A 21,450-nucleotide genomic window follows, 5' to 3' on the forward strand; every position below is an offset into this window, starting at 1 on the left:
TAAGGTATCTTCCTGGTTTCAGCTGGGATAGAGTTAATTGTCTTCCTAGTAGCTGGCATAGTGCTGTGCTTTTGAGTTAGGTGAGAAGAATGTTGATAACACTGATGTTTTCAGTTGTTGCTAAGTAATGTTTAAAGTCAAGGATTTTTCAGCTTCTCATGCCCAGCCAGCAAGAAGGCTGGAGGGGCACAAGAAGTTAGGAGGGGACACAGCCAGGGCAGCTGACCCAAAGTGGCCAAAGGGGTATTCTGTACCATGTGACATCATGTCCAGTATATAAACTGGGGGGAGTGGGGGTGGGGGATCGCCACTTGGAGACTAACTGGGCATCAGTCGGCAGGTGGTGAGCAATTGCATTGCGCATCACTTGTATATTCCAATCCTTCTATTATTACTATTGTCGTTTTATTAGTGTTATCATTATCATTATTTGTTTCTTCTTTTCTGTTCTATTAAACTGTTTTTAACCCACAAGTTGTACTTTGTTTCCCCAATTCTCTCCCCCATCCCACTGGGTGGGGGGGAGTGAGTGAGTAGCTGCATGCTGCTTAGTTGCTGGCTGGGGTTAAACCACAACAGGTATTAAAAAACTGTTTCTTAAAACAGGGTATGGCTTGTCAAGGTTAAATAGAACTGTCAACTAGAAAAGATTTTAGATTGTTTCACTTAGAAGAATTTTTTTAAAATAATGTGCCTAACATCTGTCTGTCCTCTTTCTGCAACTATTTAAATACCACCATTCTGTGCTTTATCTAACGTAGCAATGCCATTGGTTTCAAAAGAAATATCAAATCACAATTATGCTATTTCTAGAATACTATGCTGGTAACGGAATAACTGTTAAATAGAATACTTGCATTTAGATGTGTTTCTAATATGGATTTACATGATGACAGCCAACAGTATTACAGTGAGAGCTGACATGCCCGCAATTATTGTCAGATCTGAGACAGCAAACTCAGCAGCTACTTCAGAGTATGACACCAAAATCCAACAACAAGCCTAACCGGCTCATTAAAATCATCCTCCTGATTCTAAACTTGTCAGCAATGCTGCTAGTTCCCCTAAAACAAACTGCCGTTCTGTTTACATTCTGTGACACAAGGGCCAGACAAAACTTGACAATAAACTTATCTTTGGTTTGTATCTTCTTAGCACTGGATTGGTTGCAATATTTTCCTCTTCTGAAAGGCAACTGGATATCCCCATTTCACTATCTTAAGTGCCTCTGCAAGTAATAACTAAAACATCTCTGTATATCACTTTTTGTCAGCTAAACGAATCGTCCAGAGAATTTTTTAATTGCAGGAAAAATGAAGTCAACACTTATTCTGCCTGGTGCCTTTCATAACAGTTAGAGTAACAATTAAACAGAACAACAACAACAAAGTAATTTAGGAAAGCAGGAAGTACCCGATAAAACTCAGGAAACAGAAGAAAACATACTAAGGTTTCATCAAAATAAAGACTACTACATGCATCACTGGGACTGACTGGTAAGTAATGGACAAGGAACCAGGGAAAAGGAGATGGGAGAATTAATGAGAAGCTCAGATTGGGATCCTGAAAAAGAATGAGACAAAGGGGACAAATGATAGGAGAAGAGTTAGATGGAATAAACGGGGTAGCTGAGCTCCCTGTATAAAAGTACAAATCAAAGTTTCCCAATGTTTAGGATGGGGGTTTTGTTTGTTTGTTTTAACATCTGAGGTCCATTGAATAATTGACATGAGTTCTGAGAAACTTAGGGCTGGTCTTCAGAGCACAGCGCTGTGCCAATTCAGAACTGATCTGCCACATTGCACAGATCTTTTTGACTGAGCAGGAGAAAGATGACAGGGTTTGATGTCTTCTAAAAAAGGACACAATGTTTAAGTAATATGCACCTCCCTATTCAAGTGACAAAACAGCTTTTTTTTTTAATTATATTTTTTAAATATTAAAAATATACCATGTCTATCTAAGGATCCAGCACATGGACCAATAACTTCCAAGATCAAAAGCTTCTGTCACCACATACATTTAAATGAAATGAAGATACTAGTAATATCTACATACAATACTCTTAATGTTATTCAGTTGTTACAAAAAAACCCAACACAGTGGTTAAGATCTTATTTTCTTCTTCCCTCTCTTCCATTCTACCAAATATTCCATAATTAATGTTTTTTTGACAGTAATTTCATTAACTCTATCATCACATTCATTAAAACCTGCCATACACCTGTTTCTTTACAGCTTCCTTTTCATTAGTAAACACACAGAAAAGAAACCTTTGCTGCAGTTCTTTCCCAGAAAGTTAACTTTCTTCTAGTACTATGAGCCACTATTCTATGCTAGATTTTAGAAATTCATTAAATCCTATCTGAGCAGGTTTCCAAGCATATCCCTCTAATAAGAAAATAACAAGTCCATTTGATAGTATCAGTAAAACCACTTACGATCAGTAGGTACTCACTAGGCAGAAATCTCACCTGCAGAGAAACTGCAGAAGTTTATCTCACTGTAGAAAGTAACTGGCCCTGTGCACTTCAAATTAAACTTGAGCTATTCAGGTCAAAACAAAAATTCTGAGACCAAAGATGTTACTACCTTACTCCTTAAAAGTGGTAACTCAGTGCTGCTTCAGTATGCACTCTGCAAGATGGCTAAGATTACCAGGTCATATATAGAACAAAAAGACTTTATTAACTATTACCTCAAGTTCTGAGGCTATCAGGAAAAATGACAGAGGAAGATACAGATGGATTCCCAAAATAAAATGACTGCCTTCAACCCTTTACTGGCCTACCCTGACTCAAAAGAAAATATTAAATGCTGTCAGTAATAGAAGATGTGGAAAAGTAATAGCCCCAGGATCACTACTAGTACTTTAACTGCTGTATCAGAAAACACTGACAATATATGCACCTGTACACAATAAACTGAGCTTAAGCTAATTCATAAAAGAAAATTGTAAGTATTATTCTTAAATCAAAGAAAGACTTACAGTACTATAATAATTATAAACCTGCATCTCTGATAAACATCACTGTAACAGTTCTATCAAAAGGTATTAACTACTGGATTAAACAAAAGAGAAGCTCGAACTCCCCCTAATCATGGGCTGAGTGACAGCACAGGAACACGCAGCTCCTCAGCCCACTCCCTGGCTGCCCACACAACTGCCCACTGCCAGAAAGGACAGGCTGGGAAGGGGTCACAGTGCGGGAGGGGACAGGAGGGACACAAATGGCCTCTTTCAGCAGCACTGCCAGCTCACATCAGTGTGAAAAGTCCAGAGAGGTGTTAAGTAACAGTCTCCCCTTCCTTCTGAAAGGACACAATCTCAGCTTCATTTCTGAATGCCTGCTCTTGGATAGACTACAGAGCAAGCATTCACAAATTCCCCATCCCCTCTAAGGACATCTCTGAAAGAATAAGCTGAAACTTGCTCCATCAACTGCAATTTAATTTAGATCAAACAGCTAATGCTCAAATGCCAAAGAACAGAAAAGATACCGCTATTTTCCCTGCTATGTAAAGGTCTTCGAATCGAAACTACTGTCATTTTACTGAAAAAAACCCAACTTCAGATAAAGAACTTGGGACTCAGGATCTTCCAAATTTATGAAAAGTCCTTTCAGCTCAGGGACATTCCGAAGTTCACACAAGGTCCTTTCAGCTCAGCAAAACACAGTGAAAAGAAAGAATTAATATAGTTATATTAGCCCTAGAAAGCCTTGTGACAAGTCACACCTGCACGCAATCTTAACTGCTGAGGATAAGACTTGAAGCAAAAGAGTGGACTTTAAATACCATTTTTAAAAAGCAATTAAATTTCTTTGGACCCAAAGCTATTACTTGCCCCCTCACCCCTCGAATAGGGGTTTCTAAATTTCCCGTGCCTCTGTACTTGCTTGTGCAACACCCACAGAAGCCACACTCAGCCACACACACGTGAGATGCAATATTTGGCGGAGTAGCGTTCATGTACCTTTAGCGTTTGCTGTGCCCTTTGCACATGCATTTGTGTTGAAGGAAAACAAACTAGAGACCACATCAACAGGAAGCCACTGATACAAAAAGGTATACATATATCAGAGGCTATTATCAGAAAATAATATAATCCTACACATGATTTATATTTTCCATTATTTCAGCAACAGTTTTTTCTGTAATACGTATTGGATCTCGTCTAAACACATTAGATCTTGAGCTACTAGTGGCAGTGAGTACAGACACTAAAAAGAAATGGCTATTTATTTTACAAGCCATTGGGGTACCCTGAATGCATTTATCTTTTGGAGTTAACTTTTCATATCATCTGATAGATTTATTTATTTTTTCCTCAAGGGCAGTATGTTATTTTTAGGGGTAAATGTACAATCATCAAGTATCTTCACTGCCTGAAGGAGCTCTTACTATACACCACAGTGATTGCAGTGATAGCAGCTAAAGACTTTGAAATCAAACTTGGCAATCAGTATTTTTTTTATATTTAATCAACATTTATGACTAAAACCAAAGCTGTATCTGTGAACAATCAGCTAGCACAAGGCTCTGCTTCTAAGTTAAAAATGAAACAAAACAATACCACCATGAAATTTACAGGAAGATGAATACAAAAAATGTGAGAAGCTAAGTTACAGTTCTCTTGCAGAAACCTCTCCCAATTTCTTTATTTTTCTTTCTTTGTATTCCTTCTATTTTAAGCAATCTTTATGTGTAAAACATAGTATGATAACTTCTATTAAACAATAAAAGTTTAGGAAACAGACTGAAGAATTTCTGAAAGGAGAACACGTTTCTCCAAAGGCCATGAATCACTATTAGCTCAAAACTAAGACGCAATCAATTTAAAGAATTATGTGAGTGGTTTCCAAAGATTAAATTTTTATTTATTTCCCCCTTTTTCACTCCAACATTCACAAAAAACATGTTATGAGAAAATGACTCAAAGAGAAAGTCAATTACTCAAGAAAATGAGGATAAACAGTAACTGAAATCAGCCCTGGCTCCTGGACATCTGCTTTACAATGGTTTTTAATTGCATGACCACATGCAGAACCTCTCTTTTTTTTTGGCCAGTTAATGAACAGCCATTCAGATTTTTGTTATTATTTGTGTCTCAATGTATGGTTCTTAGGGCTTAGTTTACTAACAATTATTCAAACCTTACCATGAAGGCAGATATTCCCCATTCCTAATGATTTCTACGTAACATTCAGCATCCAAGTGCTTCAAACCTACAACATTTTTGTGAAAATACATGCAAGACTAGAGATACTATTATCTTGGTTTTACAGAGAGATTTAAGTATAAAAGTGTGACTAGCTTGTGGTATCTCCTATAATATCGACACGGATGATGGAAGGTCAGAACCCTCTAAGGGAGCATTGCATTTTCTTCACTTTAAGAGTGGCTCTCCCTCTTTCTGGAAGTCATGCTCAGTATTCATTGGAGAATGGCTGAAACATATGAGGAAGGAAGGGTGTTTACAGCGTCATTGCCATATACCATACAGTAAGTGACCACCAAATTAGAAGTCTTATCATAGCTCTTACATAAAAAGTAGACTGAACAGAGAACACCGACATTTCCCTGGTTCTTGAATGCTTGCCTTTGCAACCCTACTTACACTTTTAGTACAGTTTTTATTTACCAATTATCTCTACAGTACATCCAGAATCATGTGGCTGGAAGTTGAAATAATAAAGAAGAAACAGGTTTTTAATAATCTTGTTGAATGTTTTAATTTTTCACCTTAATACCTTATGTAAAATTAAGTTTCTATCCATTTGCCAGACTTACCACTGAGTTTTTAAATTAAGATGCATTTTTATTCCTGTTTGTTTAGGAGGACACAATAATCAACCATTACCTCCTCTCCAGCCAAATGCAACAATGCAGAGAGTAATCAAATTTGGCAGGCCACTGCTGCAGCTAGTGCTCTCTGTTGCTCCAGCCACAAGGTTTTTAGTACGCCTGTGCATACACTAATTCTCATAAGCCTGATTTTCCACCCTTCCCACCCATGAAACTTTGTTACCCAATCCCCTTAGAAAATGTATATAATAGTGTTATATATATACATATTAAAATTACAATTATTATTAATAATTATTATTATTATATGTAAGTTACCTTTTCCTCTCCATGTCTTAAGGACAGAAAAAACAGAAAGTAACATAAATCAGGGTAAGACTGAAGGACACTTCCTGATACCACATGGGCAGCAGTACCATACACACTGCCAAAAGGACAGATGTTCTTTGCTTTTCTATTAAAAAAAAAAAAAATCTGTCTTCTATAAAATGAAATCCAACAAACTGTCTTTTTAGTTCCAATAAATACCCACTACGGATGATCAGTCTTTTTCCTTCTAAGCTCTATACATGCACACAAGCGTGCACACTCACTCCAAAAAGCCAGATTGCCAGTTTCCTCTACCCCTTTCCCCCTCCTCCTCTAATTTTCCATTCTTTAATAACCAAACCAAACCACCATGTTTCCTCAAAATACATCTTTGGAAGACTAAAATCAAACCACACTACCATTTGCCTCTATTTCAAATGCAATTCTGTCATAACATCATATTTGGAACAACCCAGGCAAGTCTCTCCAGTTACAGATGAATAAACTCTCAAATTCCTATTTGGATTTTCTGATTAAAACCTTCTTTTCCTGGTCTAATGTAATTAAGTGTTCAGTATGTTTACAGTGCAAAAGAAATAGTTTGAAATCATCTGCAGGTCAGCCACTGGTTTCCCCTGAGTAAATTCTATTCTGTTTCCTTGCTGGTTGTCTGTTCGCAGCTAGTCTTAAACCAGCATTCAAGAAAATCAAATTCTCATGTTTTAATACTGCACATGTACTTTACATCTATACTGCAACAATGTTTTCAGCATGTGGTAGACTGGATATTGTTCTATAAGGAAAGAGCTCTTTGTTAATTACAAACTAGCTAATACTTAAAAAAATTAAAATTAATCTCAAAAAACCCCCTTCAACTCCCCCCCCCTAATTTGCTGTGAATTTAATTATCAGGAAGGCAGCTATTCTCTTCTCTTTACCAAAATAAAAGAGCATATTATGACCTCCCATATCAATGACTAAATAACATTCTCCTATAAAGCAAGAAATTATAAAAAAACCCCTGCACATAGTTTGTCACAGTAGGACTTGCCAAGGACACCAGAAGGTGACTCACATTTAATTCTGTCTTTATTTTTAAAATCCATTAAAATCTATCCATCTCCATGGTAACTCAAAACATATATTCCACCCATACAGTCTCATTAATACTTAGTAGGTTTTTATAGTCAACCTTTTGTTTGTTTGAAAATATATAAGAACTGTCTAGTTGATCCTAATAATCTGAAATGATATCATAAATCTGTATGTGGAAGTAAATGAAAGGTGAAACGTACTGCATATATTGGTCCTTGGTTTTCTGTTCTTTAAATCCAATAAACTAGCCATAAGTTCTGCGGTCTTCAAAGGAAAGTCATTTTCAAACCAATTATAATAATTTTGCAGATTTTAATGATAGAAGACTTGCTTACAAACTAATCTTATTTTACTCTCTTAAAAACTGATGCCTACTTCCAATTCCTTAAAACTCACAGACTTCCACAAACCACTACAAGAGATCGACTGCATTAAATCTCTTAAAAATAGGGAAGGGAAACATAGTAATTATGGGAATCCTTTATAATCTTGAAGTATGAAGCACTTAAACTGAACTTCAGCAAGTTAGTGCTAAACGTGGAGATGTACTGAAATGGATTGCATTGTATGGCAGTCCCCTAATAAATATTGACTGTAGATTCTGCATGAGGACTGTTCCACCAAAGAACGGTAGAGGTCATGACATCCACTAAAGACCTCCAGGAAACCATAGCTAATGAATTTATGTAAACACAAGTCTCAATTTAACAAAGCATAAGAAGGAATTTTACTCAACTTTCCAAAGACAACATATCTAAGCAGCGTAAAAGCCTACGATTTGGGGTACAAAAACTTCTAACTGGCTAAGGTAATGAGTAAATACAAATCACACTGCGACAATTCTATATTGTGGTCTTTATTCTGGTCCCCACAACTCAAGAAAGATGCGGACAGACTGCAACAGGTCCAAAGGGCGGCCACGAAGATCATCAAAGGGCTGGAGAACCTGCCCTATGAGGACAGACAAAAGGAGTTTGGTCTTTTCTCCCCGGAGAAGGCAGCTCAGGGGGACCTCATCACAGTATTCTAGTACACAAAGGGCAGCTACAAAGAGGAGGGAGGCTCTCTCTTCACAAGGAGGCACATGGAGAAGACCAGGAACAATAGGTGTAAGTTGCACCGGGAGAGGTTTCGTCTCAGTATAAGAAAAAAATTTTTCACAGTAAGAACAATCATTCACTGGAACAACCTCCCTAGGGTCGTGGTAGAATCCCCATTGCTGGAAGTTTTCAAGATGCGATTGGGCAGGGTGCTAGATAATCTCATCTAGGCTCCCTTTCCCACAAAAGGTTGAACCTGATGATCTTTTGAGATCCCTTCCAACCTCGGCTATTCTATGATTTATCTCCAGCTTCCCCTTCCATGACTGAACATACCAAATTATAAAAATATCCACCTTATGCATACAACACCGGAGTGTTCATCATTCTGTATTCTCCAAATCATTCTGCACATACCCTTTACAACCCAATCAAGAAAAATGTTCAAGTATTTTCTAGTAATCAAATGACAAATCTGCTAAAAGCCTCTGATTAGGTTGCTAGGCAATCAGATGTTTTCCCAGAGCACTGTTCCCTTTGAGAAACTGAAGAACTAGATGCTACTGAAAGTCAAAATATTTACTCTTACTTCCCTTATATTCTGTGCAGCACTTAACAAGACTGTCAGCTGCCTCAAACTCATATCTGAGTTCCTGGCCACTCCATGAAGATCCATCCTTCACTCGAAGCATAGAAAAATACAAAATTATCCATAATACTGCTGAACATTAGAATATAGGACTATGGATAATAAAGTGATAACTTTGATTCTCTCTGTTACTGTCAACTGGGGCCAGACAAGCTCTTAAGAGTCTTCTTAGATGTCTCTCTCACAATGCCTGAACAACCACCCTAAAGGAATTTCCTATTTGCAGGTAACCATGAAAATTACTCAGAAAAAGGAAAGAGGACCACATGTATGTGCAGTACCATTTCAATACATGTCTGAGTACTAATACCTCATCTTTCCAGGAGTTTGCTTGCACAGAACTCTAAGTGTCTATGAAACATGCTCAGCCTTGACTTGAAGGAACTCTGTTCCTTCAAAGGAGACCTTCTGAAGTAGACCTCAGATGCAGCATGTCCGTTTTAGATCATACCAGACTTTTTGTCTGACAACGTATTTTAGAAAATGCATCAGCAGTTCCATGTTTTATCAGGTATGAAGCAAAAGGCATCTTACTAAATAAAAATATCTCATAAAATACTCCACTACAAGAGTAAACTACATTAGTGACTTAGTGAATGGCCCTTTTTTTTTTTTTAAGACAAGTTTTGAACTAATGCTTCAAGTTTTTGTGGACACCCTAAAAGACCCAAACCATATAGCTTCAATTGCACCAAGTCCTTTAACCCACTCTCTTTTCCTTGATAGGACCCTCAGAAAATTTAAAAGGAGTCAATAGGAAATTTGTTTCAGACAAAGCTGGAAAAAATTCCATCTATTCCCAACACCATTAGGTCTTATTCCTAAAACTAAACGAGAAGTCACTCCACACTTCCCCCCCACACACTCCCTTTCTGCATAAAAGTAGCAAATTACCTTTACTGAGCTGACCAGATTCTAAATTGGGCAATTATGTTTGGTGTCTCTACAGTCATCTGCTGTTTCAACAGAAATAGTCCTCACATCACATCTTAAACTCTGAGGAATTTTTTTTTACTGTTAAAATAGCTACTATGCTCCAACTGTGAGTTTCAGTGATCTCTTTAGCTGACTTAACAACTCACAGGAGTCTTGTTTGACCTAATTAACGAAAGCTCACAGAGAACTTGCAGATCCTTTATTTAGAAGTAGTATAAAAATAACAAATCTTATCAACACATCCAGGGTAAGAAAGAAAGTTATCTACCTTATTGGTATTATTTGCTGTCTCAATGGAAGTCATACACTGGTCTGGACAACTACACGAAAGCCACACACATTTCACCATAACAAATGCAATTTTACATCTTTATCCACCTCTTTGCCTACAGAAGTCTCTCCAAGGTTTGTTCTTACTTTTCTGCTCTCTTCCTTGTCCCTTTGGAGCAGTCACAAGAACAAGCTCAGCTTCCCATAGTGGCACCAATAATAATCTTACTTTTCTTTCCTCTTCCACTCCATATATTAAGTACAGTATTGGGGAAGGGAATCACTGGCATCTTTTGTTTATAAGCCTTTGTAACGCTAAGAAAGGATAAGCAGAACCTTCTTTTAAATTTCTTAGGCTTCCTACAAAACAAAATAGGTATCTTGTCCAAAGTAATCTAAAGAACAATATGGAGTATTTGAGCCAGGCAAAACAATAAGACAAGATACAGGGTCCATAAGCTTAGTGACAATATACATACATATGTGTCTGTATGTGTATACGTACACTCACATATACACACACACATCTGGTCACAGCTGTAGTTATCAGAAACTCCACCCATACTATTGAGCAACTCAGTATACAGTGTTTACGTAGTACAGATTTTCAACACTCAGTTCCTATGAACTCCCTCCCAAAGATTTTATACAACAGCTGTGAATATAGGAAAATCCAAACCAACTAGGTTAAATAGAACAGTGACCTTTTTTGACAGAAAGTAGTTACTAAATCTTCCTGTTTCTCTGCTCATCTTAGAAGCCTGCATACAGGCAGATCAGAAACTGAAGAACTGCTTTTTTTATTTTCCAGTGTCATGACACTGTATCTGTCTGCACACAGACTACATATTCTAATAGGGGAAAAAATGTGCTCTTTTCATAGAATCATAGAACGTTGTGGGTTGGAAGGGACCTTTAAAGGTCATCTAGTCCAATCCCCCTGCCATGAGCAGGGACATCTTCGACTAGATCAGGTTGCTCAGAGCCCAGTCCAACCTGACCTTGAAAGCTTCCAAGGATGGGGCATCTACCACCTCTCTGGGCAACCTGTGCCAGTGTTTCACCACCCTCATCATAAAAAACCTCCTCCTTACATCTAGACTGAATCTACCCTCTTTTAGTTTAAAACCATTACTCTTTGTCCTATTGCAACAGGCCCTACTAAAATGTCTGTCCCCAGAACCATCAAAGTCATACCGTCTTTACTCCTTTAAAAATATTAAATATTTAAATTCTATTACTGATTACTCAGTAACAAAAAAAGGTGATTTTTAGGTAGGCATAGAATTAACTAGGTTATCATTACTGCTACAAAGCCCACCCAATATAAATAACAAATTCTGATAGCTTCCATACCAGTATGATTTGCATCCCTTTCCCTTTCCAATTTGAAACCTCCTGCATTTTCAAAAAACTTATTGTTTTGTTAGCATTTAAAGCATTATGATATCAGAATCCAACTACTCGATCTGCTTGAGGGTAGGGAGGCTCTACAGAGAGATCTGGACAGGCTGGATCGATGGGCTGAGGCCAATCGTATGAAGTTCAACAAGGCCAAGTGCCGGGTCCTGCACTTCGGTCATGGCAACCCCACACAGCGCTACAGGCTTGGGGAAGAGTGGCTGGAAAGCTGCCCGGCAGAGAAAGACCTGGGGGTGCTGGTTGACAGCCGGCTGAATATGAGCCAGCAGTGTGCCCAGGTGGCCAAGAAGGCCAATCGCATCCTGGCCTGTATCAGGAACAGTGTGGCCAGCAGGAGCAGGGAGGTGGTTGTTCCCCTGTCCTCGGCACTGGTGAGGCCGCACCTCGAGTCCTGTGTTCAGTTTTGGGCCCCTCGTTACAGGAAAGACATGGAGCTGCTGGAGCGTGTCCAGAGAAGGGCAACCACGTTGGTGAGGGGCCTGGAGCACAAGTCTTATGAGGAGCGGCTGAGGGATCTGGGGTTGTTCAGTCTAGAAAAGAGGAGGCTGAGGGGAGACCTTATCGCTCTCTACAACTACCTGAAAGGGGGGTTGTAGTGAGGTGGGTGTTGGTCTCTTCTGTCAGGTGGCTGGAGATAGGACGAGAGGAAACGACCTCAAGTTGGGGCAGGGGAGGTTTAGACTGGATATTAGGAACAATTTCTTTACTGAAAGGGTTGTCAGGCATTGGAACAGGCTGCCCAGGGAAGTGGTTGAGTCACCATCCCTGGAGGTATTCAAAAAGCAAGTGGACAGGGTACTCCAGGGCATGGTTTAGGGGGCATGGTTAATGGTTGGACTCGATGATCTTGAAGGTCTTTTCCAACCGAAATGATTCTATGATTCTATGATTCTATACTCAGAGCATAACATGATATTACAGTAAAGCAAAGAACACACCATACAACTTTCTATTTCAAATTCAGCCCTTCCTTTATTTTTCTCCACAGTCTCAGCTTCTATTTCTACTAAGACTATCACTTTGCTTTCACCCTGATAACAAAAATTACAAGAATATCACAGCCCTGTGTAGTATAGTGAACTCAGACTAATCTTTCCAATATATATTTCATAGACATACGAACTAAAATTACCACACAACTGTTGTAACTCAAACCTATTCAAGCTTCCCCACGCACAGCTTCTTCCTAGTAATAGCACAGACTCTCTGTGGTCAGAAGGAACCGAGGAAGATTGCCAACATTTTACATGAACTGATCTTCTACAACTCTCTCAAAGTTGTGCTTCACTTTGCCCTTCCATTTCTCACTGTTCTCCTCCCTCCAATTTTTTTACAGCTGAGCTATTTTATCTTGGAGCTACATAGCATCCCTCTTCAGGCAGTGTTTTAATCGCTACAGGCTTCCTGGGCATTACATTCCAGTTCCTATTGTTTAACTGAAAGGCAAAGACAAACCTTGTAATGTTTCTCAATGATATTACTAAAGCAATTTCTTGGAATTTTTAATTGAAACAAACTTGGTCTTTCGAAGTATAATCCAAGTAAGAAGTTTGCCAAAAAGCAGGAGATGAACATTTCAGCCTATTCAGAGATATTAAGAGATGCTGTACATCTTGTTTGGCAGCTGTCTTGCCCTGCAATACTACTAAATAATGAAGTGCCTACTGTTACCATTTATAGGTGCTGACCTACTGAAAGCATCTGCAGTAACAACTAGCATTTGAACCTTCACTACAGTAAGAAACTTTTCTACAAAGCTGAATAGGCACAGCAGCATGACAAATAACATTAATTAGATTTCTTAGATGACTCTTATTACAGTTTGGGAATAATAAAAATTTCTGCTGGTGCTGATCCAACAACAAGCAAGTATTTCCATTTAGTCTCTTAATATATTTTAAGATACGACCTTACAACATAGCTTCTAGCATGAATACCAATTATAAAATCCTAATACCAGCTCTGCCACATCCATTTGTGCACTTCTGTACACTTTCTCAGGCTTGAAATTTACAGTTTGTAAATGGGACAAATTTCTGTTACCCACCTAACAATAGTGGAGACTGTTCTTTCATGTCAGAAAGGCTATGGTACTACATCAGTAGTCTTGAACATAAAAAACCACTGAAGGTGGTCAAACACTGACAGCTTTGCCCAGGGAATTTGTGGAGTCTCCATTCATAAGAAACTCAAAACCTGCCTGGATGCAGTCCTGGACAACCTGGTCTAGCTGAACCTACTTGAGAAGGCAGTTGAACTAGATGATCTCAAGAGGTCCCTTCCAACCTAAACAATTCTATGACTACTTCTATATTAGATTTTTTTTTTTTCTAATTTCTGGAAAAAACATACCACAAAACTATTTATTTCCTACTCTGAAGCTCTGCCCATTTCTTCTTGTCATGGAACAGATGCCTCCTTCCAAAGTTCTATGAAAATAGTAAATTCTTTCCCCTGTTATTTAAGAATACAACAATGTTGTGTGCAATGCTATAATAAGTACAATGAGCTAGAATAGAAAGCAGTCCCAGAAAGAAAATCACTAATTGAAAGTTTATAGCTAGAGCTTGCTCTCTCCCTCCGCTCAGGGAATTGACTTTAACAATAAAAAAGAAATAGATTCGTAGAAAGGAAGTATAACTCATTTGTAGGTAAAATGATTCCCCTTTCTCCAATTCAATACCATTGTCAGTATTATTGTTGTCTTCCTCATCTGACACTGGGGAGAGAGAAAATCTTACAGGAAGAAAACAGAAAAGATTGCTTTATTCACATATACCAGAGAGGTAGGTATTTGAAATGGAAAAAGGAGGAGTACTAGGTGTAAGAGTGGTATAAAAAGAGCATATATACCATGTGCCATGTGTGCCCTCCACCCCCCGCCCCCCCCCCACAATTAGATTGGATGCTCCTTTCCAAGAAAATTTCTTCAGAGGCATATGATCCCCATAGAAGAAGTGGGAGAAACAAAAGTAAAACTAATTTCATAATAGACTTGATTGCTTTTTGAATGGAGTATGGAACATGGCTGGTTATGCTAGAGATACACTAGACTCATTTAGTTGGATCTTTTCCGGGTTTATTTCTTAGATATCTAACCACTGTCACTTCAGGTTTAAATAAGGAAACAAAGCTGCTGCAGCTCTATGTACAGCTATTTTTCTAAAGTAAGGAAATCATGCCTGTACCACCTACAGTTCTTGATCCTAATCCTACAGTTATGGCTAGTAATTACTAAGCTAAAAAGAGGAAACAAACAAACAAACAAAAACAGGAAAAAAAATACTTTCAAATGTGCAAGTTTTTTATTTCCTGTTCCATGGGACTTGGCCATTAAAAAAGTCAGAGAAGAACAAAGATGAAAGCAGTAGGTGACATTATGTGGCAGCAACTGAAAATAATATAAAACAGATGAGCATAAAACTCAATACGCTTGAGTGTTTATTTTTAAAAGATGAAGGAACAATCATACAAAAAGACCTCTGAATTCTTCCTCTTTCAAACTCTAGATGCTAAAAACAAATACAGACTACGCTGAATAATTCTTTGAAGTCTTTGATGGGACTTACAGAAGTCTTCCATTTTGTGTTACTAAACACATATATTATTTCTTACATATTTAAGAACACTTTAAAATTGGGGGGTTTTTAAACAATGAAGGTTTCAGATCTGAAGGCATAATTTCAAAACTGCTGAAATTTCCAACATAGCCCATGTGAAACTCGCATGATCAGTGATTCTGCAGTTCGCAAACCCCCCACTAGATAAAATGAATCTAACAATTCTTATATTGATTATGATTTTTTCCTAATGGACTGAAATGCAAATGACCTATCCCAAGATATCTGAGAAGTAAAGTAGAATGAGAAGGGTACTGTTCTTACCACATACAGCTGTTTCCAGAGCACAGCCCATTCCTGCAGTGTTGCTGTGACTTCAGTCACAACAGAATCTTCAAGTGGAACAACTGTTTCATATTGCCTATACAAGAACAGGAGGAAAAATTAGGAAAAGTACCCTGGAGAAGGTAGAAAAAGAAATAAATAGCATAGTAATTTGTAAAATGCTAGAACTTGAATTTGTTTGAATTTGTTCAACGTAAAGGAAAACATCTTAAGAGGACCATCTTGTCTGTTATAACACTGAAGCAACTCCAGAGTCATATCAACTGTTCCTCCATTACATTCCACAAGAGTCAGCTTATGTGAAGCATTTCCTAGTTACCTGTCCAAAATACATAATTTCATTCTAATCAAGGTCAATGAAAACACTTTGCATGATTATAGCATGTTAAATTAACTTGCCTGTAAAGTGGGGTCCTTCACAGTTTGTGTCCCTTCTCTCTAAGCCAGTCCAGTACTTTTTTCCCTCCAATGAATATGTTGGCCAATATCATTAACAACCCAAAAGATCTACCATCTATTAACCCTTCCTATTCAGAAGACTTTTTCAATATTGCATATGAAACCCGAGTGAGCTATCCTCTAATCAAAAGAATAGGACTTGTCCCTTTGTAGTCAAGATCCTCCATATCCATTAAAGGAGAATCACAGAATAGTTTGCGTTGGAAGGGACCTTTAAAGGTCATCTAGTCCAATCCCCCTGCCATGAGCAGGGACATCTTCGACTAGATCAGGTTGCTCAGAGCCCAGTCCAACCTGACCTTGAAAGCTTCCAGGGATGGGGCATCTACCACCTCTCTGGGCAACCTGTGCCAGTGTTTCACCACCCTCATCGTAAAAAAATTTCTTCCTTACATCTAGACTGAATCTACCCTCTTTTAGTTTAAAACCATTACCCCTTGTCCTATTGCAACAGGCCCTACTAAAAAGTCTGTCCCCATCTTTCTTATAGCCCCCTTTAAGTATTGAAAGGCCACAATAAGGTCTCCCCGGAACCTGCTCTTCTCCAGGCTGAACCACTCAACTCTCTCAGTCTTTCCTCATAGGAGAGGCGTTCCATCCCTCTGATCATTTTTGTGGCCCTCTGCTGGACCCACTCCAACAGGTCCATGCCAGCCAAGCATAGCTGTCTCTTTCATCACACTGAAGTGCAAGAATGTGATAACTAATGTATGTACGGTAATACCATTATATTATCTGAGCCATTAGTGCCTTGACTTGCCCTTTATGTTGAATGCTATTACTGAAACAAGTATCAGACACTGTAAAATTAAGGTCTGTTTCAAGCTTCTGCTCTTTCAGCAATTTTTTTAAAAGAGGGAGAATTAAAAAAAAAACAAAACCCAACATGTTTCTGAAACACACCATGTTGGAACAATTTTCCATAGGTCCTAAAGTAGCAGTACTGAAAAACACTGGCTCAAAAGGTGGTTTGGGACAAGTAGCGTCAAGGATGTGCTGCAGAGGCTGTCTCTCACAACAACTATGAAGGACACTCAGCCCTTCCTCTTCAGCAGTACAATTGCGTGTACAGCTATTTTGAAATTCTCCTGAAGGGAAGCTATAAACTCCCCATTCCATAACTCATTTAGGCTGTTTCTTCTGTCCTTTGTGCAGAGTTAAATGGCTAAGAAGTAAATACGCAAACAATGAGATGTAATTAATTCTGAAAGGTGTTGTTGGGTTTTTGTTGTTTGGGGGTTTTTTTGTTTGTTTGTTTTTAAAAGAGAACACAGTTAGTCATTAAAAAAAAGCCACTCAGTTTCATGGCAATATTTCCCTTTTGAAAATTCTTTCTAGAAATAATTGTGCCACTTTAGCTGGAGCCAAAAGCAGCAAGTGATGGGGGAGAGGATGATGAAGTTAAGTCACTGTATGTCTCTATGTATTCTTGAAGCAGAAAACTTATCAAAGAAAAGCTTAAATTCTTCATTTCCAAGCTACCAAAAACTCAGATTCACTTCAATGACATAAGTAAACCTTACATTAAGATCCAAAATATACATATATTAGAAGCATCACTATCTTAAAAACCTGGCATAGTCCTATCAGGTATGCATTCAACCCACTAAAGATGGGACTGGAAAGCACCGATTCATACACATACATACCAGGAGACTAGGACAGATCACAATTTTTTTCTATTATTATGCCAGTGAGCTTATCACTCCACCATTTCGTTGTGAGAGACTGAAATACTGACAGATACTTGGCATCTGAGATTGTGCTCTATTCTACTCCTGCAATGTTTTTGTTTGGTTGGTTTTGGAGGTTGGTTGGTTTGTTTTTTCAAATTGGGCCACAGTAGGACTCGGAAATCTCAATTTATGCTTTAACAAATCTCCACAGAGTATGCTTGCGATCTGAATTACAACACTAAGAATATGATGAAAATCACAACAGCTTTTCTTTAGGTCATATTCCAAGATCATTTCAATGGTTAAACAAAAATTCTGCATTTAGTATATATCATCAAAAGTTTGCTTTACACTAACAACATTAAAAATGATGCCACAACCACTTCTAGCTGAAAATTCAGTTCTTTTCAGATGTCTGTAAAATGCCATTACAGGGAAGGGATTCAAAATAGTTCAATATCCCTTTAAGAAACCACAGAAAACTAAAGGATGAAAGGAATTGCACAATATACTTTAGCTAATTATGGGAAGAAAAAAATCAAAACCAAAGAAGGATGTTCTTCTAAAGATCATTTTTAGAAATGGATTTCCAAACTTTTAGCATCAGTGAAAAATAAAGCATTTTGGAAGATCAGCCTTCAATAGTATGCCTGGATTTAAAGAGAATGCACATCAGGACTACATTTAACCATGTAAATGTAATGCTTTGCATTCCTATAACCCTGCACTTCCTCCATTATACCCACGTATTAATGACATTACATTGGATCTATGACTCAAATATAAGAACTTTATATACAATGGTCTGTTATGTCACAAGTGTTTACATTGGCACTTTGAATATATTCTTAAATACAGGGGCAGAATTTCTTTTACCAAAACATTAACTAACCCTGATCTCTGGTTCAGAACTGTATTACGTTCTGTTGTATCAATTGGTACACCAGTCTTTGATACCTATTTTAAAAATGTACATCGACTTCCCTAGTAGTATCTAAATATCCCGAACTGGTTGCCCTTTAAAAATTCTGAACTAACTTCAAGTACTAATTAACTACAGATTGCAGGAAACTGGTCTTCCCCCTCAGGAGAGTACATGTTAGGAGTAGTCATTCTATGCAATATATATAATTTTATTACACCCCAAAGTTATGAAGCATCAGTAGTACAGTTGCCCTTAAAATCTTTACTCAGTCTCTTTACGGATAAACATACAATTGAAGACTATCAGAAGTCACATATTTTTCTACAGGTACTTCACTAAATGCCATTTAATAAGTTTTATCTTCCTCATTTAATTTGTTGCCTTGGGTCACTGTCTGAAATGCTGCACTTAAAAATCTCCCGACAGTGGCCTTAATGTAGAATATGCAGGTAAGAGGAGCAGTGAAGACATAAGATATTGATTTCAGGAGACTCAGTCAATCTCAGAGGGAACTTTGCAGCTTACAGAGCCTACACACAGTAAAATCTCCAACATTACGCTGCCATCAGTATTGCTATTCACATTAACTAAATTAAACCTACCTCTAGCAACATATGAGCTACATACAAAGACCGTGAAGGTAAAATATTTTCAGCAGAGTGTACTCCAGTCATTCTTTGGCTTGAGGTGTGGAGGGTTGGATCCTTTTGAAAAGTTTCAAAGTAGCACAGCTACCTTGTCAGCTATGTCTCAGTGAAAATCTTCTGATAAACAAGATGGGCTGTCTACACGCCAGTGCCTCCATAACAAACAGGAACATACAGAATTTTGCCAGTGATGCAACAAGCAGAAATGAAAAATATAGAGTTCTTTAAAATACGAGTGTTTCAGATGATACCTCTGAAGTCCCAATTTTATGAGCAGAAGTGAACAGGAGTAACCAACAGAATTGATTCTTGCTGTATTAAAAAAAAAAAACAAACCCCAAAGCTCTGCAGAATTACATTTAATTTTCAAACCCTAATACACAACAAAAGATAAAATGAACTAAAATCACTATAAATTTTAATAACTATTTCTTAGATTCCCTTCTAGATGAGAAGCACTGCAGCTTCTGAGAAAGAAGGAAAAATACTCACCCTCTGTTACTGACGATTGCCTTTTTCAAGTGAATATAGTTTGCAGGAAAAATCCCCTGCAGGAGAAAGAAGACTGTAAGTTAGAAAAACACATTTGCACTTTTTAGCCTTTATATCCTAAGCCACAATAAATAATTGCCAATATACCTATTAAAAAAAACCCTAACACTGTGTCAGAGAAGCTGCCACAGTTAAAAGTCAACACTCAGATTAGTCACAATTGATCATTTTAATCCACCTTAGAACAGGACAGCACAATGAATCAAATCTCCTTCTTGAAAGATCAATTTCTTAATAAAGAAGTTTTGCAAGTCTATCCAATAAAAAATATCATACAAAGATTCAAGCTGAGTACTCTTCATTCCCAAAAGCTCCTGAAACGTTCAAAAACACTGTTGTATGGGAAATATGCTCTGGTATAAAAATCACGGCTAAGTCAACTAGGACCAAATGAAAAGGTGTCATTCTAATACTACACAGCTGCCTTGGAATGGACAAGATTGATTTAAAAGAAAACATTTAAGTTTAGCCAATTGTCTACCTACTGCAAAGACTGTGCGAACCCAATAATCCACTAACAGGTGATGAGCAAGCAGGAAAAATGTGTGACAAGTAGAAGAGTTCAGAGAAGGGCTTGCAGTTAGCAGAAAGGAATGAGTAATGGATGTAACCACCAGGAACGTTTACTGGAGAGATAGATGTAAGCTAGCTGGGACAGCCAGAAAAGCGGCTACTGTGAAGTTTGCAGCATAGCATCAGTATGCTTCCAGACCGGGCCTCTCTATCAGTATGCTACATTACATTAGATGGCAAGGACATAGGTTTAAAAAACAAAAGCAAAAAGCCCACCATCAAATTTGTGTCTACCCCCCATACCAGTCTTTCACTACGGTAAGTATTGTTGTATTACTTGCATACCCTGGAGCTATCCATTTTCCTCCCTCTTTCCAACAAAAAGCTGTTTAAACACACTTGGGATAGCTCTGGTTATTTGCCTTTTACTGTTCTCATGACGGTTGTATCCTAACCTTGCCTGTGCTGTTGTGTTCTTGTGTGACAAGACATGGGGAAAAGAGGTAATTTAAACCAAACTTGCCATAGCATTCCATTATCTCTGTAAAACACATGGCCCTGAATCCTCAGAGCAAACTCAGTCAATGTGTAAGAATGGTAAGCCTGCACTTCAGTGGCAAATACAGGATCAGCAATGGTAATCTTCAGGTTAAAAACCAGCTGACAGCCTCTAACAAAAATGTCAGTAATCAAACGTGGGCTTTAAATTTTTAGAGCTTTATAACAGTATGATTTAGGAAGAAAAAATTTCATGGGGGTTTGAAAGGAATACTAAATATAATTATTCAAAATGCTAAGAAAAATTCCTTCTTTTTCATAGGCAAGACTGAAATTCATAGAATCATAGAATCATTTCGGTTGGAAAAGACCTTCAAGATCATCGAGTCCAACCATTAACCATGCCCCCTAAACCATGCCCTGGAGTACCCTGTCCACTCGCTTTTTGAATATCTCCAGGGATGGCGACTCAACCACTTCCCTGGGCAGCCCATTCCAATGTTTGACAACCCTCTCAGTAAAAAAATTTTTCCTAATATCCAATCTAAACCACCCCTGCCTCAACTTGAGGCCATTTCCTCTCATCCTATCTCCAGCCACCTGACAGAAGAGACCAGCACCCACCTCACTACAACCCCCTTTCAGGTAGTTGTAGAGAGCGATAAGGTCTCCCCTCAGCCTCCTTCTCTCCAGACTAAACAGCCCCAGTTCCCTCAGGGGCTCTTCATAAGACTTGTGCTCCAGGC

At 38.2% G+C, this 21,450-nt stretch overlaps 1 protein-coding gene across 16 annotated transcripts in view; it reads right to left on the reverse strand.

The window, feature by feature from the left end:
• The window catches only part of DOCK3 (dedicator of cytokinesis 3), a 229,496-nt gene that overhangs the window by 174,907 nt on the left and 33,139 nt on the right, over positions 1-21,450 (reverse strand). For all 16 annotated transcript variants that reach the window (XM_052776412.1, XM_052776406.1, XM_052776413.1 and 13 more), the window contains exons 4-5: positions 19,634-19,689; positions 15,414-15,510 (exon numbers count right to left, since the gene is read on the reverse strand). In XM_052776412.1, coding sequence (XP_052632372.1) covers positions 15,414-15,510; positions 19,634-19,689 — 153 coding nt within the window. The remainder of the gene's footprint in view (positions 1-15,413; positions 15,511-19,633; positions 19,690-21,450) is intronic.

The sequence above is a fragment of the Harpia harpyja genome, chromosome Z (assembly GCF_026419915.1).
Source record: "Harpia harpyja isolate bHarHar1 chromosome Z, bHarHar1 primary haplotype, whole genome shotgun sequence".
Taxonomy (NCBI): domain Eukaryota; kingdom Metazoa; phylum Chordata; class Aves; order Accipitriformes; family Accipitridae; genus Harpia; species Harpia harpyja.